The sequence below is a fragment of the Psittacula echo genome (assembly GCF_963264785.1).
Source record: "Psittacula echo genome assembly, chromosome: 1".
NCBI classification, from domain to species: Eukaryota; Metazoa; Chordata; class Aves; order Psittaciformes; family Psittacidae; genus Psittacula; species Psittacula echo.
Genome location: NC_137735.1, coordinates 43013806 through 43035714, shown reverse-complemented (window position 1 = coordinate 43035714; position 21909 = coordinate 43013806). Strand labels below are relative to the sequence as shown.

At 37.2% G+C, this 21909-nt stretch overlaps 1 protein-coding gene across 2 annotated transcripts in view; it reads left to right on the top strand.

The window, feature by feature from the left end:
• Positions 1-21909, top strand: part of TLL1 (tolloid like 1) — a gene marked incomplete at both ends in the record, with an annotated part of 131218 nt that overhangs the window by 82211 nt on the left and 27098 nt on the right. For both annotated transcript variants that reach the window (XM_080618685.1, XM_080618684.1), the window contains 4 exons: positions 7686-7801; positions 15183-15285; positions 16704-16820; positions 17847-17992. In XM_080618685.1, coding sequence (XP_080474811.1) covers positions 7686-7801; positions 15183-15285; positions 16704-16820; positions 17847-17992 — 482 coding nt within the window. The remainder of the gene's footprint in view (positions 1-7685; positions 7802-15182; positions 15286-16703; positions 16821-17846; positions 17993-21909) is intronic.

Here is a 21909-nt window from a genome sequence, read left to right as displayed (position 1 = left end):
AGGGGTGGGAATCTCAAAGCAAAAGGTTTTACTTTCCTTGTTATACTTCTGGCTGATACCAGTTTTAATATTTGGTGTCAATCAAAGCAGTTCAGAAGTGCCATCTCTCTGCCAGAATTTGCCAACAAGGTCCTTGTGGGAGGCTAGACTTATGAGCTCTGTGCCACATAGGTTTACAGCCCTCCTGCTCCTCATAGGAACTGGCGAAGTCTCAGTAACTGTTTTAAGTCAGATATATGGCTACTCTTTACCACCTGATCAATACCGAAGGACTAAAAAGAGGGATCAGGACAGAAGTGATGGAGCTGCTTCAAATTTGTATCAGCAGCAGTGGGATCTACTGAAGATCTGGGGCATCTGATGTGCATTTGAGGTAGACTGTACAGCTGAAATATGTTTTTCCTTTGTGCTGTAAGTACACTGAATTGTTATATATACTGAGAAAATGCACAGTGCCTCTGGGCCTACCAGAGGAGGAAACACTTGAACATATTTTCTTTTAACAGTTGTTCCTTTTGGAATAATTTTTGCTGTTTCCTTTTCGTACAGGAGGTATTTGAATAATGTCATTCTTCTTGGCAGCATTATTTCTATTAAGAGTATACAGAGAGCAACAATTTCATAAACACAGAGGATACATACATATTTTGATAAAAGATAAATTTTGGAGGCAAAAATAATCTATAGAATTAAAACTGAGAGGTTGCTAGTATCTTATGATCACATTGATATCCTTAAGATAGGAGAAAAAAAACCCAGCCTAGGCTGTTTAGTGCATATATAATACTCTAACATGCACTTTCAGTCAACTGAAAAAGATGCAGTATGCATTTTGACCTAATGTTCAAAAGTTATTCAGAGAAAATGTCCTTTTCATATGATTCATTAAAATGTGCAATGATAAGTTATTATTTCTTTCAATGTCTTGAAAGTCTTGTTGAAATCTAGTTTCACAGTGTTGTAAACCCATGGTTGTTCAGCTTTAGTGTGGACTTTAAAAGTAAGCTATTTTTTGCAGCACTGGTGAACACGGGTCAGAAGGATAAAAAAAATGAATGGTGGTTGCAGGATCATGCTCCTTTTCTGTCTCTTCCCTTCGGCAAACTTTGGGATGAAAGACCTTGTTTTTCTAGCCTTACATAGATGGGCCAGTCCATAAAAGAAAGTGATTTTTAAAAGACAGAAAAAGTCAAAAGATTTTGCTATGAATTGTAAAAAGCACACTATTTACCATGATATTTTTTTCAGTTAATATTTTTAATAGAAGCTGCATAACTGAATAATATGACACAAACTTAAACATCCAATAAAGAAAGCAACTCTGTGAAAGTTGGAGATTACTTATGATATAATAAATTTTCCAGGGAATAATGAGATTGAAAATTCAGATGTTAAGGTTTTGGTTTTATGAAAAGAATCATGTGATCACTGTAGTATATAGCAGTAAAATCGCTAACACTGTGTTGGTTTTGGAGGTGTGCTGTATTTCCTGTTTCAGACAAAAGATGTTAATCATGATGCCTGCTTATGATAAAGAGCAGTGAATATTTCAAAATTACTAACATCATCATTGTTTCATGTGTTCATTTGTGTTGCCTTAAATGTATGTTGTGTATGTTACCCAGCAACTAAGTAACGTAGCTGCTCATTTACTCCTCACCTCCTCTACCTCTAGTGGGATGGGAAGGAGAATCGGAAAAAGGTAAAAATCAGGGGTTAAGATAAGAACAAATTAATAATTGGAATAAAGTAAAATAATAACAATAAAATAGGAAAAAGAGAGAGAAACAAACCCCAAGACACCCAGGTGATGCACAATACAATTGCTCACCAACTACTGACTGATACTCAGCCCAACCTGAGCAGTGATCAGTCCCTTCCGGGTGACTCCCTTCAGTTTATATACTGGGTATGATGTGGAATACCCCTTTGGCTAGTTTGGATGAGGTGTCCTCTCTCTACTTCTTCCCAGCTTCTTGTGCCCCTCCTCACTGGCAGAGCATGAGACTGGAAAGTCCTTGATTAGGGTAAGGATTACTTAGCAACAACTGAAAACATCGGTGTGTTACCAGCATTGTTCTCACACTTGATCTAAACTGCAGCACTGTACCAGTTCTTTATCACTTCTGAATCACAGGACAATGTAATGTGATGAAAATACAGAAAACAGTAACTTGAATAAATGAGTGTTTTACTGAGATTCACAGTTCTTTGATAAAGGATTTTTTGGCATTGTGCATGTTTTGTTTGGAATTCTAGTTATTACTGCAAGCAGTTTCTGGTTCAAGAAGCTGGATGCATTTTCTGGGGCCTGTGACCATGAAGTTGAGCACAGAGCTGCTGGAGAATAGAGCTGATCTTCACAGTGGTGAGGCAGCTTGAGCCTTCCAGGTTGTTTTAGCTAGTCAGAATATTCAGGGTCATTATTCAGGAAAGGGTTTAGGTACTGAAAAAAAAACCATTTTGAGCTTGATGAAGCCAAGGCATGAGATTTGATAACCTGTTTTTCATCAGCTGAGTGAGTGCCAGGACTCAACAAACTAGCAAAAGCAATTTTGGTTTGGTTTTGACTTTTGCTTAGGATTTTGTCAAAGGAAAAAACATAACTGCTACATTTTAACAGTGAGTAACATTGCTCAATGATTAATAAGGACAAAGGAAGCAACTAAGTTGAGTTTCTTTCCTCTGCCAATCTGATTTTGAATTTTGACTGTCTTGGCATTTGAGAACAGGTCTTGAACTTCAAGGCTGGGTGTATTACAGTGGTTTTCAGACTGTCTAATGGTGTAATAGAATATGTTTTATTGTAGTGTAGCTACTAAAATTTCAACGCATGTCTATTTTTATATAGAAATTATAGTTGATATAAAATTCATATGCAGTTTTATAGGAGCAGGAGAATAGGGGAAATAACCAAGCTCTGTGGTGTTGTTGATATGCTGGAGGGAAGGTATGCTGTCCAGAGGGACCTTGACAGGCTCGAGAGGTAGGCCAGCACAAACCACATGAAGTTCATCAAGACCAAGTGCAAAGTCCTGCACCTGGGCCAGGGCAGTCCCAAGCTCAAGTAGAGGCTGGGTGGAGAATGGATTCAGAGCAGCCCTGAGAAGAAGGACTTGGGGGTGTTGTTGACAAGAAGCTCAACATGAGCTGGCAGTGCGCACTCACAGCCCAGAAAACCAGCTGTGTGCTGGGCTGAATAAAAAGAATCATGACTAGCAGGTCAAGGCAGGTGATCCTCTCACTCTGCTCTTGTGAGATCCCACTGCAGTACTGCGTCCAGCTCTGAGGCCCCCAACACTAGAGAGATGTGGAGTTCTTTGAGGAAGACCAGAGAAGGCCACAAAGATGCTCAGAGGGCTGGCGTACCTCTGCTATGGAGATAGGCTGAGAGAGCTGGTCTTGTTCTTCTGAAGCAGGTAAGGCTTCCAGTACCTAAAGGAGGCCTACAAGAAATGTGGAGAGAGGCTTTTTACAAGGGTGTATAGTGACAGGACAAGGGGAGATGGCTTTAATGTGAAAGAGGGTAGATTTAGATTAGGAAGAAGTTATTTACTGTGAGGCTGGTGAGGCACTATCACGGGTTGCCAAGAGAAGCTGTGGCTGCCCCATCCCTAGAATTGTTCAAGGTCAGGCTGGATGGAGCTTTGAGCAACCTGGTCTAATAGAAGTCATCCCTGCCCATGTCAGTGGAATTGGAACTAGATGAGCTTTAAGGTCCCTTCCAACCCTAACCATTCTATAATGAAGTAGGATACTCTTAGGCAGAAAGGACAAGAAATAAGTGGGTAGAGTGGGACTGAGTGGAAAGGAAAGGAGGCTCACACTGGCAGGAAAGGGCTGTTCAGAGGAAGAGAAGGGGAATGGAAGGAGTTCAGCAAATTTAAAATGCCAGGGTCTGTGATAGTTTGTTATCACTGTTCCTCAGGCTTAAATTGCTTCCATCTCTATTAGCTTAGAAAAGAGTGTTCACCTTTAAAAGTCAGTCTTTATTAAAGTTTTAGGTTTAAAGATTAAGGTTTTTAGATTAAGACCATTTCCCTAAAAATTATAAAAGGGAATCAAGTCAACAGTAAGTGAGTTCTAGTAAACTGTGTTGGGTTTGTTTTTTTTTCTTTAACAAGTACGTTATCAGCACCAGATATTTTTAGGGCTTTGTGGCAGCTTTATATGCTATATGTGTATAGCTGTACAGACTTGAGTCTGAGTAAAAAGTAGTAAAGTTCTTAATTCTCTTTGGGAAGGGAGAAGCTTAAATTAACAGTGTATGAGAGTACGTATTTGCTAATGCTATGGACAAAGGAATGAGAGTTAGTTCCCTAAGTGTCCTGGAGGATCTGGGCTTTGTTGTTTGTAGATTTCACTATAATCCTTAGTGGAACTTGGTCATTTGCATAGGCCAGCCCAAAGAGGTATTATACACAGGCTGTGTAATTGAATACTGCAGCAGAATTCACTGGTAGAAATTGCTTTGTGTAAGCAATCTACCTGCTGCCTGCATCCGTTGCTAATACTTGCAAGAAGATGAAGAAATAGTTTCCCTTTCCTTACCAAAGAAAAGTTTATCAGAAGTTTAACCTTCTCAAGCTGTAAAATAGATAGGAATTTTTTTTTTTCTGACTGGAATGTGGGGGGGGGGGTGGAAGGGAGAGCTGAAGTAGCATTTTTGCAAGTGGTCTAGCCTAGTAAAATTGATGTAAGGCATAAGAGTTGAAAGGGAGGAAAAAAACATCAGAGAAAATATTGGTGATGTTATTGATGAACAATGGAATAAAAATATACAAATGCTTTATAAATTAGAGGTGTATAAGATTGAAGTTGTGATTAATTTCTTCTGACATGAAATATACTGAGATTAGTTCTTAGTAAGTGGCTCTTACCACTAATTTTCCTTCTACGTTTCTTTCCTAAAGTGGACATCATTATTAATGGACTGCCAGATGGTAAAATGTTTGTAATACACTATTTTATAAGTCTAATAACAAATACTGTAGTTGCCACAGTCCAATTACAGAGAAAAACTTATGTTCTCTAGTGATAGTATTTTAACTGTTCAAACTACCATTGACCCATTGCATTGGAATGTGCTTGTAAACAAGAAAGGTCCAAGTATCACCCTGCCACAGTGGCTCTGAAAGCCAACCTGGAACTGATTCCATAGATAATTAGTTCAGCTATTGATTGATATAAGATGCTCTTTTTATAATTCCCTTGAGACACCAGGAGTTTTAAAGTAAATGATAAATGTGGTGGAAAATGTAAAGCCCAAAAATATTTTGTAAATTCTAATTGTGTTAATTCTTAGAAGTTACCCAATTACAATTTTTGTATGCTTCTCATAATTTCATTTTATATATATATTTATGAAAATTTAGATTTGGTAGAGTTCTCCCAGGAGTTTAATACTGATATAAGGTAAATTTTTGTATTAAGTAGTTTTATTCTATAATTCCTAGAAAAACAAAATGTTCAGTGTCACCTTTTACACTTAAAATCCATAGTTTTAAGGCTGTATACAACTTCTGTATATGGAGCATTGAGAATTATTAGTATTCTGGAGAAAATAATCCTGCACTCTGTATAAGAAATAAAAGTTCTGAATTTTTTTTGAAAACTGTAACGCTATTATGCATAATTCATTGATGTGTTTATTTTTATAATGGTGTAATCTAGGGACTTTACTAAAGTAAGGGGTGGTTATGCCAGTCTTTCTTGTCTCTCTTAGTAATTGCAGGGCTGCATTTGATATGGTATGTCATGTCATGCCATGCCAAAATGCCACATCCTTGATGGCATTGTGCTTACATACTTCACCTTGTGTATTACAGGACTTCATAATCAATATTTGTCAATATTCCCCATCTCCCATCATATCATCTGCTCTAGGCTTGCCTAGTAATGGTAGTGTTGGTGAAATAGTTATAGCTAGAGCACACAGAAGGTGTACTAAAGAATCTTGAAGTATGATTATATGCCTTGTGAGACTGCACTGATGCCATGTAGTCTCAATGAAGCCATGGATGGGGGTAAGAACAAGAGAGGGCTCTAAAAGTGGTGAGTGGAATAATTAGATCCTCACAGATCTGCTGAATCATGAGTGCATCTGCTGCAGAGGGTATCTGCTGTTTGGGTTCTACTTTTCTCTACTTCTGTACAAGACTGCAGTTTTACTCTTGGCCTTCTCTTAAGTGCTTTATATACCCATTGTAAGCTACGATACAGTTCACTAGATCTGGGGTAACCCGGTACCGTACTCTGCAATTTATTTAAGTTTACATTCATTGCTGTGTTAAAAATAAATTGTGGTTAATTATGGATATAGCCTTTTCATTGAAAAGTCTTTGTACAGAAATAATTATTTAGCACTGAATACCCTTTTTGTATGTGTCATTTGCTGCGTCTGCCTGCATTTTTTGAAAAGATAAGCCCACGTTTTAAATGATGGGAGGAAAAGAATTTTTTTTTTCTTTTCTGTTTCATTCCTAAAGGACAGGGTGACGATGACTTTAGCTATTAAATTTTTGGGGGTCTGCACCAATCTTTCTTTTCTCTCCTCATCACAATAACCATTTCAGTGTCAGAGAGCATATTTAATGCATTGAATGTAGATTATGCCTATGGTGTGGTTGTCAGATTACATTTAGACTCATTTTAACAAGACAGCCTTTACAGCTGTGTTGTCTGTCTTTGTCATAAGCAATCTCTTCCTTTGTACCCTTTTATTTAAAGATTTTCCAGATCATTTATAATTCATTGAGATTTTGATGATACAGTAGTTCACCTGCTGCCAGTGGTAGCACTGTAATTTGAAAGCACTGCAGATCTGATTACACTGTCAGTCATGGGATAATACTCTCAAATTCACATCTCTCATATCACACCTGCAAAATCGGTGGGTGAAACCAAACTGATTAAGGTCAAAAAAGATGACTGACTGAGGTGCGACACCCTACCGGAATCAGTTTCACTCATGGAGAATGACAGGAGCTTTCAATGTTATACTTCAGTGTGAAGAGGAATTATTAACCAGTCTGCCAGCAGCTAGGAGCATGATTGACAGGTGAGATAGGGGTGCTAAAAGCTTCAATAATAAAGAATATAAAAGCCTTTAGTATTTTAGGACTTTACATTTGCTTTGCTTTATTATTCGTATGTCTACAAATCACTGTCACAAGAGATTTTGTTGAGTATAGGGTTTAGTCTTCTATACCAATATAAATGAATGAGTTGAAGTCAGATCAATCTCTCATGTGGGCAAGTGAAACCACTGATGAAATTCCAGTGTGGTGCCAATCATACTGTGCCAGCCTTTGTTTTACTTTTGTTTTAGTTCTTAAAGGATGTATCTAAGGGTGTGGCAAACTTTTTTTCACCAAAGTTAAGTTACATGTATAATTTTGCGGTTGATTGACAGCAATGACATTTTAGACTGCTGTAATTTTGGTTATGTCAGCAGACAGAACACAAGTGAAATAGTTCATGGAATAAAAACATCCTGTGTAAAGTGGAATGAATGTCAGAGTGGCTTAAAATCATTGTTTTGAGCAAATCATAAAATAACTAGTCTGTTTTCTATTCTGCATCTGCAGTGAGTTAAATATATTCTGAGTAGATATTGAAAAGATGCATTTTTCTCTGTTAGGCACATTCAATTTTATATTTTTACTGTATTTTGTTTCTTTCAGCCTGTGGAGAAACACTGCAGGAATCTACAGGCAACTTTTCTTCTCCAGGATTTCCAAATGGTTACCCTTCCTACACACACTGCATATGGAGAATCTCTGTGACCCCAGGGGAGAAGGTACTTTAGCATTCCCTCAGCTAAGCATAGATACTATTTAAAAAAAAAAAAAAAAAAATGTTGTGTTTCTTCAGCTTTTAATTTAAGTTTAAAGCTTGTGTAATGATTGAAAACATGGTATGCCATAAAAAATGAGACCGTGAACTATGTGCTACAGACTTGATTTTGGTCTGTGGCATTAGAACCACATCATCTGTTTGGCAGCTGTCCATGTGACATGAAGGCATGATTTCAATCTGCTACACATTTGCATCATGCAGTCTCTTCAAAACTGGCTTCCTGTTCAGTTGTTGCTTCAGTGTAAAGGTGGAAGAAGTAGTTCAGGCTTCTGAATGATCTCTGTTCCAGCGTGGGCTGAATGAGCTGTGTGGGACTGATAGGTGGGCTCTCCCTAAGGAAGCTCTTACTATGTTGAATGATGTGTTTCTGAAGTGAAACGGTAAGAACATGAGGTAAAGAAAGTGTCATTGTAGCTGTTTCCTGGTATCAGTTCTAGTGCATATAGTTTTACTTTGTGGATATCAATTTAGGAGGAATAGTGGCAGGAGGGAAATCGGCTTGGTGAGCAGTTTGGGGAGAGAAGTGTGCCATCCTACTGAAAGCAAATCCTGGTCTTCTTGTATATGCTTTAAAAACATGCTACCTGAATCTTAGTTTAAATTACTGGCTCAAATATTAGCCTGCCTCAAAATAAATAAGGAGAGAGGGAGCAATGAGAAGCTTCACTGAGATAAAATCTGCAGGGGGAAAAAAAAGGATGTAAGTTCCTTTACAAGAAGCAGTGGATGATATTAAGCAGTCAGATACAGCCTGAAGACTGAAATATAGAACCTAACACCAGCCTCAGTACTGGGAAGTCCAAAGAGGAAAATCCAGCATTTGCCCCAGATCCTTCAGTCAGTTTTGTCAGTGGTCACCTACTCCATGGTGGACATAGTTTTCTCCTAACTGGGTTGCTTTATTCTGTGTTTCTTTCAAGTAAGGGTCCTGGTAGATACCAAGAATATATGTTCTTAATGCGCTAATAGATGCTGTGGAGCTATAGGAGCATTTGCCACTGTGGGGGATGAAAACAGTCATTTGGAAAGCGTTTGCCCTCCTCTGGGCAAGAGCCAGGGAAAGGAGGAAAAATAAACACACTTGGTACTGGGAGGGCGTGGGTGGCTCTGCAGGTTGGCAAGGAAGAACAAATGGAAACAGATGAATAAGAGAAACTTTGCATAAAAGATGCAGATTGATCTAGATAGGTAATTTTATGTCCCCACTGTTTGTGTGGCTTCTTAGACGCTGTTGTGATTACAACAGAACTGGCTTAGGTTTCTTCTCTATTCCAAAGTAAAAAAAAATTAAAATTGTAGAGTTCATCTACAATTATTATTAGCTTTTGAAAACAGCATTAATGTATCAGTTAGAAAATGGTCACACTTACATATTCATAGCATACGCCAACTTTATGTAAGCTTATCTGTGGATGTTACTGTAATTATAATACATTTCTAATACCATTGAGACTGTAACCACTGCTAGAACTGTATTACACTGTACCAAAGCTTAATGGGGGAAAGCCCCTATCTCAAAGTCAGCAGTGTAAGAAAACTGGCTCCCTTCCCATCTTACCCCCTTCCCCAAATGGGGAAAAAGACTTAAGAGAATTTTCTGATTGAAATTTGATGTGATGAGTCATGTCTGTTGTGCCCTCTTCCGACCTTCAGCTCTCATAGTCTCCATATAATTCTGCAAGAACAAATTAAAGGGTGTTTGTGCTAATGTCAAAAAGTCTGTTTTGCCGGTGCTGTTCCCACAGGATGTTGTCTATCGTGAGATAATGGACCTATTTGCAGCAAGTACTTGATGTGAATAGGAGATAGCAGGAATGAGCTCTAAATCTTAACTACTGTGTGTTTCATTCAGGGTAATATTCACATTATACTGGGAATATAAAAGATTATTTAAATTTTTGTTCATTTGTTTGCTGATTTGACCCTGATAGATCTCGGGAATGTTGTGTGGAGGTTAGAGTGTGTGTAAGTACATCACATCGTGTTCTGAAATGTCAGTGAGCACTTTAGTCACCTAAAAATAAACTGAAAAAGCATCAGTCCAGATTGTCTAGCTCTTGTCTCTTGTTTATTGAGATTTTGTATTGTGCTGTTTGAGCATAGTTTGAAGGACTTCTAACCACACTGCTTTCTGCAAGTACAGACACTTCTGATCTTTGATGGCGGTAAATTCAAGAAGAATTGGACTGCAGGGGTATGCAATAGCTGTAGCATTCCTTTTATTGATAGGGATCATAAATTGGCAGCCCAACCTAAAATGTATCCATTCCTATTACTAAAACAAGGCAGTTCATTCACATTTTACTTGCTGTCAAGATTTAAGACTTGGACACAATATATCTATACACAGAAAAATCTCTGGGGGAGGATGATGTTGGTAATACTGCATGCCTTGTGCCAGGATGAACCCCGCCTTCTGGTGTGTAGAAATTTTGTTGGCATGGGAAGTTGCAACTGTGCCAGTGTGGTTTTTTTGAATTTGCCTTTTTGAGTAGTTTATATTACTTTCCTTAGTGTTTTGCATGAATGATGAAATAGGACAGATAGATAAATCCTTGGTTGACATGGGGAAAAATGCCACCTGCAGAAAACTTAATGCTACCTGGTGTTTGCGATATATTTTTTGCTTTCTTATCCCAGGCAGTAGGAGGTATATTCTCTCAGAAGCTGCGGTAACACAACTGAATCTGCTGTGTAAGCGATAATTCCTTAATTGTGCTGACAAATACCCATTGATTGTTTTTCCTATGAAGAATTTCAGCCATCCTCTCCCCTTGAACAAGCTCTGCCTTGGTTAGCTCTATTTAGTGCTTTCCAGAATTTCAAATCAAAATCTTAAATATATTTATACTTGTTTGGTTCCCAACCAGAAATCATGCTGTGACAGACTGGGGGTTCTGCTTATGTACAGCTAACGAATTCCAATCAATGTTAAGGAATTGCTGTGTCATCAAATACCTTGGCTTGTCAGAGTGAGAAAAGGCTGTGAAGGTTATTTCATCTAGTTTCAAAGGCAGGGACTATTGAGGAGGCTGATTAAATTGTAATGGTTTCCATTTAGATAGAAACACTTCTGAGACAATGGCATGATAACACCAAAGTAAACCCATTCTTTTCCCAACTCTATCCTGGCAACTAAGGTTTTAAAAAAGGCGAATTTCCAAACATAGAACAGAGAAATATGATGTTTCAGCTGTGTCATGAAAAATGGAAAACTTGTGGCTGAAGTGGTGAAAGACCTCGAGGCTCTGCACAGCTGAGCCAATGAAGGAGCTATAGGATGTGGCTTCCATAAGTTGCTTCCAACAGAGCCAGCTGGGTTAGCTTAAGCAGATGTGAAAGGTACCCTGAACCTAAACCATCCATCTGCATCTCATCTGGACAGAGAAAAAGGCTCCCCTTTGTGAACCCATTTGCCTGCACTACTGGGGTGAGGTGGGCATGAGTGGAAAAAGATGAGGAGACTGTTGCAAGCAGTAGGGTTTTCAAGTAGTACAGCAAGATACAGAGATATCTGTCTGAAACACTCAGGAAAAAAAAGAAAGTTTAGAAGGAATCTGAACTGCAAAGTGGATGAGCTGAGTTGAAGAACAAAAATTTTGTAGTTGGTGAGGCTTCTTTATTTGAAGGACAAATTAGAGAAGAAACAGTCTGCAAAGGACAAACAGAATTGCTGTGTGAATGAGAGAAGATACAGGACCTTTCTGCCATCCTCAGGGGTAGATTCAAATAGCACTTATAAATGTAATAAAAAACTGAAGGAAAAAAAAAAAAAAAAAAACAGGGGAAGGCATACGAATAATTTTTTAGCCAGATCTGCATATTTCTCATGGAGAAGAATATGGTAAGTAGGTGGGTTTTGAATTCTGGTGGAATTTGTTTATTTCTTCAGTACAGGTTCCTGAAGGACTGCCTGAATAGTAAAGGCAAAATGCCTTGTGGGTTAGAGATCTGGGAAAGGGTGCATGTAAGCTAGAGGAAGTTTGAAAAGTGTGGCATTAGGCAAAAGCAGAGTTGAGTTGTGAGGTTCCCTTTCTGCAAAGGAATGGGACAGGAAGTCTGTGTGTAGGAAATAAGACAGGCAAATAGAAGCAGGAGATGCTGCAGTTAGACTGAAAGAAGCATGAGAGCATGTGGATGGACACAAGCACAATAACCTAGTGAATGCCAGCTGAGAGGATCAACTAATGTTTTTATGCATGCCACTTTTAGGTAAACAGTACAGTAGCCTGAGAACTGAGTAGTATGGCATAGAAGCTTTTCTGTCAGTTTTCTCAGTAACACTGGAAAGAAAATGTTCTTCCTACTTTGCACTATATATATTAAAAAAAAATAATAAATCATTTTTCACCAATGCCCTGGTGAAAAACTGTCAAGGAAAAAATGGGAGCCATTTGAAGAGAGGTGTATCTCAATAGCTGAACTGAAGATAGAGGTTGTTAGGTAAAAACCCACACTGCAGTACTTGTTCTGCTGAGAGTGTGTCCAAAGTGTGCTGTGCTTACATGAATCATTCCTGTTGTCCATCTACTGTTGAAATTTGTTTTACTCAACCTGACTAGCCACATCTGAAATGAGTCTTAAAAGTCTGTCTCACAGAACTTGTAGAGATATAGCAGATGTAGAATCAAATCTTGAGTGTCTCAAAGTTGGAAGTTCAAATCTTTGGAGTTCAGCAGTGGAGTGTCTGGATGATTTGCTTAGTAGCTTTCACAAAATCCTCCCCCCCCCAGCCTCCCAAAAGACTTCCCAAGCAGCACTTCCTTCCTGCCCCTTCCCAATTTCCTACCTGCTTTAGGTTTAAAAGCACTGATTTAATGTGTTTTCTGTATAAAATTCTCTCTTCTTTTAATTCACTGAATGATTAAATGGGTGAGGGTTTCATTATCTTTTAAATTCAATGCTTATGAGCACATCCTCTACCTACAAGATACTAATTGAAATGGGGTTTGGTTTTTTTTTTTTTTCATTTGGGCTTTATTTGCTTCGGTTTTCAAAGTTCAGGGAAAGTATGCCTACATTGATATTAGAATATCTATTATTGCAGACCTTTCAGTATAAGGAGCATGTTTTCCTTAAGTATATTAATTTATACTGTAATTTCTATTGCAGCATAGAGAAGGGATTGCACAGCAATTGTGTCATTTCACATTACTCTGTTTTCATCTCAGAGCTCAAGAAGGAAGCCTGCAGTATAATTTGGCTATTCCTTGTCATAGGTCTTTATGATTCAGAGTGCCAGTGGGAACCTGGACGTGAGTTAACATTAAATATATTTCAGAAGTATCAAACTAACACTGAAGCAGAACAGTCTCTGCATATAGATCTGAGACTAAATTATTGCCTCCCTTTTTGGCCCTCAAATGACAGCAGGAAGAGGGCAAATAGAGGGGACAGGCTATATTTGTTGTATGTGCTAAAGACATACCAAAGCTGCTTGCAAGGATGTGCCTGTGGAGAACACAGTGTTAGAGGCACACTGCTGTTTAAGCAACACTTTTGCAGGTTTTGTGGATGTGGTAGAGGCTTCTGGATATAAATGTTTAGCCATACTTAACCATCAGAACAAGTATTCATTTATTCAGTGCTGTCCTGATGGTCCTTGGCATGCTTCATCCCACAAAGCTGTGGCTGCCAGCATAATGTGCCTCACTGTACAGGACTTCTGGCTGTTGGATTTTATGTGTAGCCTTACAGATGTTTTCTGTTTCCCGTGGCATCATGGTAGTAAAGGTAAAAGCGGAATAGAATCACCTGTGAGTTTGGTCTTCCACCCAAAGAGTCAGTAGTGTCTGCGCTGGGGGATAGAGGAAGATATGGCTTTTAAGAGTAACTCAGAAAGTTTCCCATGCTCCACTGAAAACAAAGGGGATTCTTGAGAATGTAATTGCTCATATGGATGTATTTAGTTACTTTTTGTGGAAAGTAAGTGAAAGGAAAACCCCTGCTAGCCTAATGTTAAGACACATAGTTTTTGCTGTGAAAGACTGCCTCCATTTTGCATTGTTTGAAGTCTTACTGTGACTCGCTACCATCTATGCACCCAAACAACTGAGCTTTGTTATCTTTAAATTAGCTACCTCCAATAGTTTTTATCTTCTTAAAATTAAACAGTTTGAAAAAGTTCTGCCCATCTGGTTTAATAATGTACGATGTGGTTGGAGAGACAATTGATGCCTTCAGAGGATGTGGAAGTAAACCACCCCATCTGACACTCTGGGTCCATTGTTCCAGTTACGGTGTTATATTTCCTTCTTGCAGCTGGACTAAGGGTAAATTCCTCTCCTTTCAACTGACACTCACAGCTGCTTCATAGGCTTCCATGGAGGTATATTTTGCAGTGCAAGGTATTTGCTACTGTGCAGCAATTCATGTTTGCTTTATAATAGCAGGTTTCAGTTTTGAGTTCCTAGGATCAAAGCTAAAAAAACCCGCTTGGGTGCTCGTATGTTCAGTCTTAGGATCATGTCCTGCAATTGCAGAGAGAATTCCAAACAAGAAGATTAAAAATCACTCATATTTTATATTATAAAATAATTTCCAATTCATACCCTTTCATTGGATTTAGGTGTATTTGTAAAAAGTGTAAGTTTATGGCAGTTTAGTACTTCTAAACCAAAGTGGAATAATGTAACGGTCTAGGATAGTCCAGGTATTAAGTATTGAAAATATGTCTATTTACAGATGTGCTTAATAAAATTGGAAGTCCAAGTTCAAAAGTTCCAGAAATACACAGAACTTAGATTTCTGTATAAAAAGCTTTATTATACTTTCATAAAGAGTCATTAAGGGAATATGTACTATTTGTTTTAGTGATGCTGTCTTCAGCATTACTCTCCACTATTGTCAATGTTTAACTTGTCTGAAAGTAAATTATCTTGCCAAAACAGTAGTAGAGGGAAACACAAACCAAAATAAAACAACATTTTTTTACAACTGTCAGTGCTGATTGTAGTTGGAATTGAATGGAAGAAGAATTGGCAAGAAGTTTATCAAATAACATACTTAAAACTATATTTACACATTATATTACCTTACGAACATTCTCAGATTTTTATTTCTCAGTGATAAGCTCCCTGTAAGGAATTAATGAGTAGTTGGTCTTGAAACCCCTCAACTATTTAAGATTAAATGAAAAACTTTTAATGTTCCCAGACAACTTTTACTTACTATAAGAAACTGAGAGGCTGGTTAAGTGTCTAAGTAGTTAGAATCCAGTTACAGGTAACCACTCTACTCTGACTTTAGTTTTGCAGAATGTTGTTGTGATCATTTTCTAGTATTAACCAAATGTGATTTAATTAGGTGTTCTGTGATTGCAGATTGTTTTAAACTTCACCACCATGGACCTTTACAAGAGCAGTCTCTGTTGGTACGATTATATTGAAGTAAGAGATGGCTACTGGAGAAAATCACCTCTGCTTGGTATGCAACTATCCGTAGTTACCGTACTCATGGAGTTCAGTGGACTTGCTTGCTGCTGAACCCAGAACAAACATCTTGGATTTTAGGTGTCTAGAATGTATCTAAACTTGGTGATGGGAAGAAACTTCTAAATGGCCTCAAATAAGTAGTTTATCTTACTTCAAGCCTTCACTTCAAGTCTTCAGCCTTCCGTTTCATTGCATCTAGCTGTTATTCAGCTGCATGTGTGGAAAGATGAAAACTACAAAATCTGCAACTTTTTACTTTGTGTATGGATATTGAAATGTGAAGTTGCCATAGTTTTGTTCATGGAAATGGAGAAAGAGTACACAGAAAAACCTTTAGAGCATGTGATGGGAAACCCATAGAGCACATGCACACTGGGTGAGAGCACCCACTCTAGAGTTGTACTTATGAGCTCTGTTCTTGTACTTTCAAAATTAGGAATAGAAGATTACTTCTGTTTCTACTTTGCACGTCCTTCCCTGCTCTTGCAGAGAAAAGACAGGCAAAGCAATAATGAATTTAGAGTTGCAACTAATATGCCAGAAGCTGCAGCCATTCTTTTCTTAATTCAGAGGTTGGTGGGGAGATTTCACAGCCCATAATGGCAGTGCCCAATTCAGAAGGCCAGTTTGATATCCCATGATCTCCTCTAATTGAAACTGGAGATTTCAGGCCCATAGGAAATGTGAATGTCTCCAACTTCCTGGGTCAGTTTTGTTGTTTTAGAATGAGCACTGAAGCTATTTGTTAGCATCCTAATAGCCACAGTTTAATAATAGTGGGGGAAAAGAAGAAGAATTAAAAAAAGAAAAGGAGGCAGGAACAGAGAACAGCTTTTTAACAGTGGTGCCTATTCTTTTGGCCTTAAAAAGAAAAGAAGAAACAATTAAGACCAGATCGTAATTACTCTTTTCTCTTGTTCCCTTCTCTATCACCTAGACAAACATAAATTTCACCTACCTAGGCTGAATTTAAGAGGATAATATAGTCTAGGGTCATTTGATTGTTAGTTTTTAAATCTCTTTGGTCCTTAGACACAATGAGTGGTATTACTGTGAGCTAGATTATGTTCCTCTCTACAGATTAGTACTCACTTTCACGTTCCAAAATGCCCAGGTTTGTATGTATGGAAACAATATGTAATGATAACTTCTCTACTTAATTCCTCTGAGTTTTTATACTTAGACTTGTAAGCCTGACTACAATGAAAAGAACTACTTCATGCTTTATAATAAAATCTTTGTGTATTAGGTCATGCTCTGCAGAAACACGTGTTTAAACATAAGCATGTGAATAGTTCCACTGAGTTGGTTATGCTACTCCTGTTTATAATGTTAAACACTTGTATAAATGTTTGCAGCGTTTGGCTTCAGAGGCGGCAGAAAATGCAGTTACTGGTTGCATGTTTTTAGGCAGGTTTTGTGGTGACAAACTGCCAGAAGTCCTCGCATCCTCGGACAGTAGGATGTGGATCGAGTTCCGCAGCAGCAGCAACTGGGTTGGGAAAGGTTTTGCAGCAATCTATGAAGGTACGCCTCTTATAGCATTCAAAATTACTTGATTACAGAAGAAAAATTATTAACTGGATACCTTTATATATTAAAAATGACAGAAATAATCTAATACAAAAATGGTGTATTATTACTAAAAAGAGACAGCAGGTGTTAACTTACTAGACAGGACATTTTGAAACATTTCCTGTCTTCAAATTTTATTTGAACTCTTTTTCCAGGCATACCTCTGATAATATTCATAAGTGGTTTTTACCAGTTGTTCAATTGACTAAATGTGTGTGTTCTTGTGCTTAGTGTGTGGAAAGATTTCCTTGAGTATTTTCTGTTTATTCTTCAGAAAAACATGACTTAAGTTTTCTGTATGCTCTGGGATTACTTCCTAGAGACACTCGCACGCACTATTAGCAAGTCAGCATTCACCTGTTTAAAATAGATCCTGTTTTCTTAATTGAATCTATGGTAGTAAACTGTATGATTTAGTTGATATTCACAGATCTTTACATGATTATCAGTGTGGGCCCTTAAAGGCCCATTTACTTTTCATGAAAATATTGTTTATTTTTATTAGCTATTTTTTTCAAATTCAGTAGAAGTTTTAAGTGATAAACTGTAAGTTAAAATGCACAGATAATTATAAAATTTGAGATTTCTGTCCCATCTCTTTCTAAAGGTTAGTAAACATAAATGAAGAATGTTTATTAAATGTATTTCAAAGGTGAGCAAAAAGTAAAATTAAATAATTTGGATCTTTTAAATATATTCTGTGAAATGTATAGATTCAGATTATCTATGATTCCAAAGTGTTCCTGAACTTTGTAGATACGTTTAATGCTACTAGAAATGCTGAATTATATTCATTAACTAAAATACATATAGAGGTTTAAATGGATTGTGGTTTTAACAATTTGTCCTTCATAGACTTTTAAAGTCTTCTCAAGAATAATCTTACCATTAGTTTTAAAAGGGGAGCATAAAATATCAATTTGAGTATGGGAAAAAGAAAATGTCATTATTGTAGTAAAAATTTTATGCTTTTATCAGCTATCTGTGGAGGTGAAATCCACAAAAATGAAGGCCAGATCCAGTCTCCCAATTATCCTGATGACTACAGACCAATGAAGGAATGTGTGTGGAAAATAAAAGTATCAGAAAACTACAATGTTGGATTAACCTTTCAAGCATTTGAGGTAAGGCCTTTTAACTGATCTCAGAAAAGCATCCAGTGGATAAGTAACAGTGACTTTTAAGGGAATGCTCATTAAACCTATGAGTGAATTTAAGAATTCTCTATGAAAAATAAGCTCCAGAATCTAATTCTACTTTCCGTTAAACCTTTCCTTCTGCAGAAGTTTTGAAGAACATTAAAGTTTTTTCATGTTTTCTGTGCTATTTGAATTAGAATGTTGAATTAGAAATACTGACAATAGTCACAGTTTAGCAAATATATAATCCAGTTGAGCCAGAATGCTTTAATATTCTGTTAAGTAATTGGGATTTTTAAATTTTTGCTGAATCTTATTGTTAAAAAGGAACTTTATCTGGAAAGAAACCACTGTGGTTTTTTTGACTTCTGTTTTGAGAAGAAGGGGAAAAAAACCCGCCCACTTAACTTCAGTTTATAAACCTATATTTAAAGAGGGAAGAAAAAAGCCATGGTGAGTCATACTTGCGTGTCTTTAGTGTACATCCCTCTGTGCATAACATTGTTAAACAGTGGTAAACTATTGTATAACAAAGAAAAATAATATTTCACACATCTTTTATGCATATATGATATACTGTCTTGAAGTTCATAGATAAATTTAGTAGCATACTTTGAGTTCAGTTGTTTTATTTGAATATACTTCAGAAGTAATGACATGAAGAACCCTTCTTTTTAAAATATAAACTTCTTGGCTTTATGGTGCACATAGGTATAAACACAGGTATAATAAATATAGATGTAATTTCCAAACTGTAATTTTGGTCTTACAGACAGATGTCAGGGATATGGCAAGTTTTTGCTATAACTGATGAAAGGTCTCAGCATGATGTAACAGGTGTTTGGGACTTTATCAGTAATTATTAAAATAAGCAATGGAAGTTGTAAAAAATTCATAGGTTCTATTTAATTTTCGCTTTTTCATATCCTGAATTAATGTTGGGTCTAGTGCAGAAAAGATCAGCTCTCCCTGTCCAAAGAGTTTTCCAGATGCCATTCAGACTCTGCCTGTCTCAAAATTACCCAACATAACATGCCAATTGCTCTTTTTAAGCACTGTTGAAAATGACCAATGTTTTCAGTAACTTTATATAATTTACTGACTAGATATGGAGTTTTTCTAGTCTGCCGTTGATGCTCAGTATTTTTCAATGTGATCCCAAGACAAACAGCACTCTGCCTCTGCATAAGAGACGTGCCATATAGCATTTGATCTCTATGCAGATGCTCAGTGTTGATCTACAAGTGGTACATCACTGAATGAACTGACATTTCTTTATCATTTCTGGGAGAATCAAACTTCCATCTCTTCTTATCTTTCAGGATCTTCTTCTAATCACAAAATTATGAACTATTTGAAAGTATGAAGGTGACATGTTCATGCCTCACCATATAGAAAATAATTACAAGCAAAGGAACACAGCTTGTAGGCTAGCGGTTGAGGCTGTAAGAAACATCCAGTTCTTCCCGCAGACTGTTTAGTATTATGGCACTCTCTAGAGGTGGAACATGTGGACTGACACCTCATAATAAGAAAAAGGAAACTGAGCAGAGGTATAGTTGAGTGGTAGTCTCAAGTTAGTGCCTCTGCTAGATGTATTATGAAAGGGAAAAAAAGAAAAATATTCCAACAGTAGGGACTTGAAAGGTACATGCTTTTCCAGGGAGAGTCTGAGCTGTGATTCCAGAGTGGCAACATGCCCTTGAGCACCAAACGAAGTGCCCCAGAAAGGCACAAGCCTTCTGTTATATCTGACTTCGTGGCATTTCTTACTGGCTCGTCCACAGGGCTCCCCACTGAGCATGAGAGTTGCTTTGGAAACTGCTCTGAAGTGCCTTGCCTAGACATTCACCATTGGGTTTGATTTCCATTTTATGTCCAAGTGCCTGAACGTAGGTGTTCTGTTTTTTGGTACTAAGTCCCTCTCTGGACTGAATCCTTGGTGCACTGCCCAGTAAAACAAAATGTTGTTTAAAAATCACAGTTCTTCGTGCCAGCTGAGATGAAAAAAAGTAAATGTCAGGCCAAAGAGTTACTGCAGTGTGTTTGTGAGAAAATTACTTCTCTGTCCTTTGAAAGGTACAGTTAAGTAAGAGGAATTTTCATTATCCATATGTAATGCTAGAAAAAATAACTGTATAAATAACCTTCACTCTGAAATGAAAGCACTAGAGAAGCTGGGAATTTCAAACTGTATCAGTGAGTCATCTTGTTTTGCCTGCTGTGGGCAACGCATTTTGCACTGAGTGTGGGATTACCTTTTCTTATTTGGCTGCCTGATGGACAGCTACACTTTCCAGTATCTAGATGTCAGAAGAGATGTTGGAACTGGTAACTTCATCTTTTTGCTTCATTGTTAGAGTCACCTTTATTACATTGTTATTTAAAAATTAGCAGGTTTGTTTGGGTTTTTTTAAGAACATTTTTTGGCACACAGTCTCACAAGCTAAGGCAATCCAGAGGGTTTGTAGAGCTGAGCCCTATTAATCTTCCTCATTTGAGTGGCTCTGTTAATCTTTGTGTAGCTAGAATTCATTTAAATTTTTTTTTACATAAGTCAGGGAATAAAATCTATCTGATTTTCTAATGCCACTAGGCATATATGCCATCATTTATGACTAAAGTCGGTGACCTGGGTCGGACATGTGTACCTGTACTGGAATTTGGCTCTACCAAATAAATTAACAATGAAAGAAAGTAATTAGAAGATTTCTCCTGAAATACGATTGCCCACAGATTCAGTCTTCTTTTTTTTTTGTTATAGATATGTATTTTTTCTGTTCGGGGAATGCTACAATCATTGGTTTTTTCAAATCAGAAACTGTGTGTAAGGAAATTTTTTTTTTTTTTTTTTTTTTTTTTTTTTGAGAATGGATAGTGAGAACTTCTCTGGCTTTCCATTTCACCAGGAGATTTGTTGGTGTTTTCCTCTGCTTATGTGTCTGTCTTAGGAATTTTTCTGTCATTTTTTCTACTTAGTTCTCTAATGCCATTCAAATTCTGTGTTTTCTCCAAGGAGCCAGTGGTATCTTTAATTCTCTTATAAGAAGAGCATTTTTCTGTAAAACTGGTTTGTTTATGCTTTTTTTTTGCATTTGCTAACATTTTCACTTTTTTTCCTCATCCACATGTAATATCAATCTTGTAGAATTTTAATGCTCTGGTAAACAAGTTTTACAGGATCAGTCCAGTTACAGCTAAACTCACTGAGAGTCCTTTCATTAACTTGAGGAGACTTTCTACCCTTGTAGTAGGAAGAATAAGAGACTATTGCAAGTGTGAGAGAAGTACCATGTCTTCAAACCTAAGGTGCAGATAAGCAAAACATATTTAAACCAGTTCTTTTTCCTTGGTTACCAAGTGCCTTAACACCAGTTATAATTTTTCACAAATACAATGCTTGTCCATTAGTTTATATAGAGATGTGATTATTTAATCCTTTAATATAATAATATTGATAAAAATAATGACATCACTTACAGAACTAGTACGCTAAAAATATATGGATATTGTTGAATGCCACCTTTCAAATTGTTTTCTTGAAAATCAATAGCACTTTGTAAGATAGTTGATTTTTATAGTCTTAGGAAGTTTACAACTTACTGCTATACAGAATGTATTTTTAGATGTTGTCTTCTGCCAAAAAATAGAGTGATTCTCAGAAAAGAAACTAGTAGTTCCACTCAATGGGAATTTAGTACGTGTAACTCAGAGCAGCACTTGGCCTGTGAAAAAATCATAATTTCCATATTGCCCCAATGAACATGGAAATATGGCAAAACCAGATGTTATTTAAAAGTCTTAAGTATTGAAATGACCACAGACATGTTGGGGAAAATACAGAATTCTTTCATTGATATTAGTGGGTTTTGGACCAGGTCAATTCTTTCTACATCAGAGTG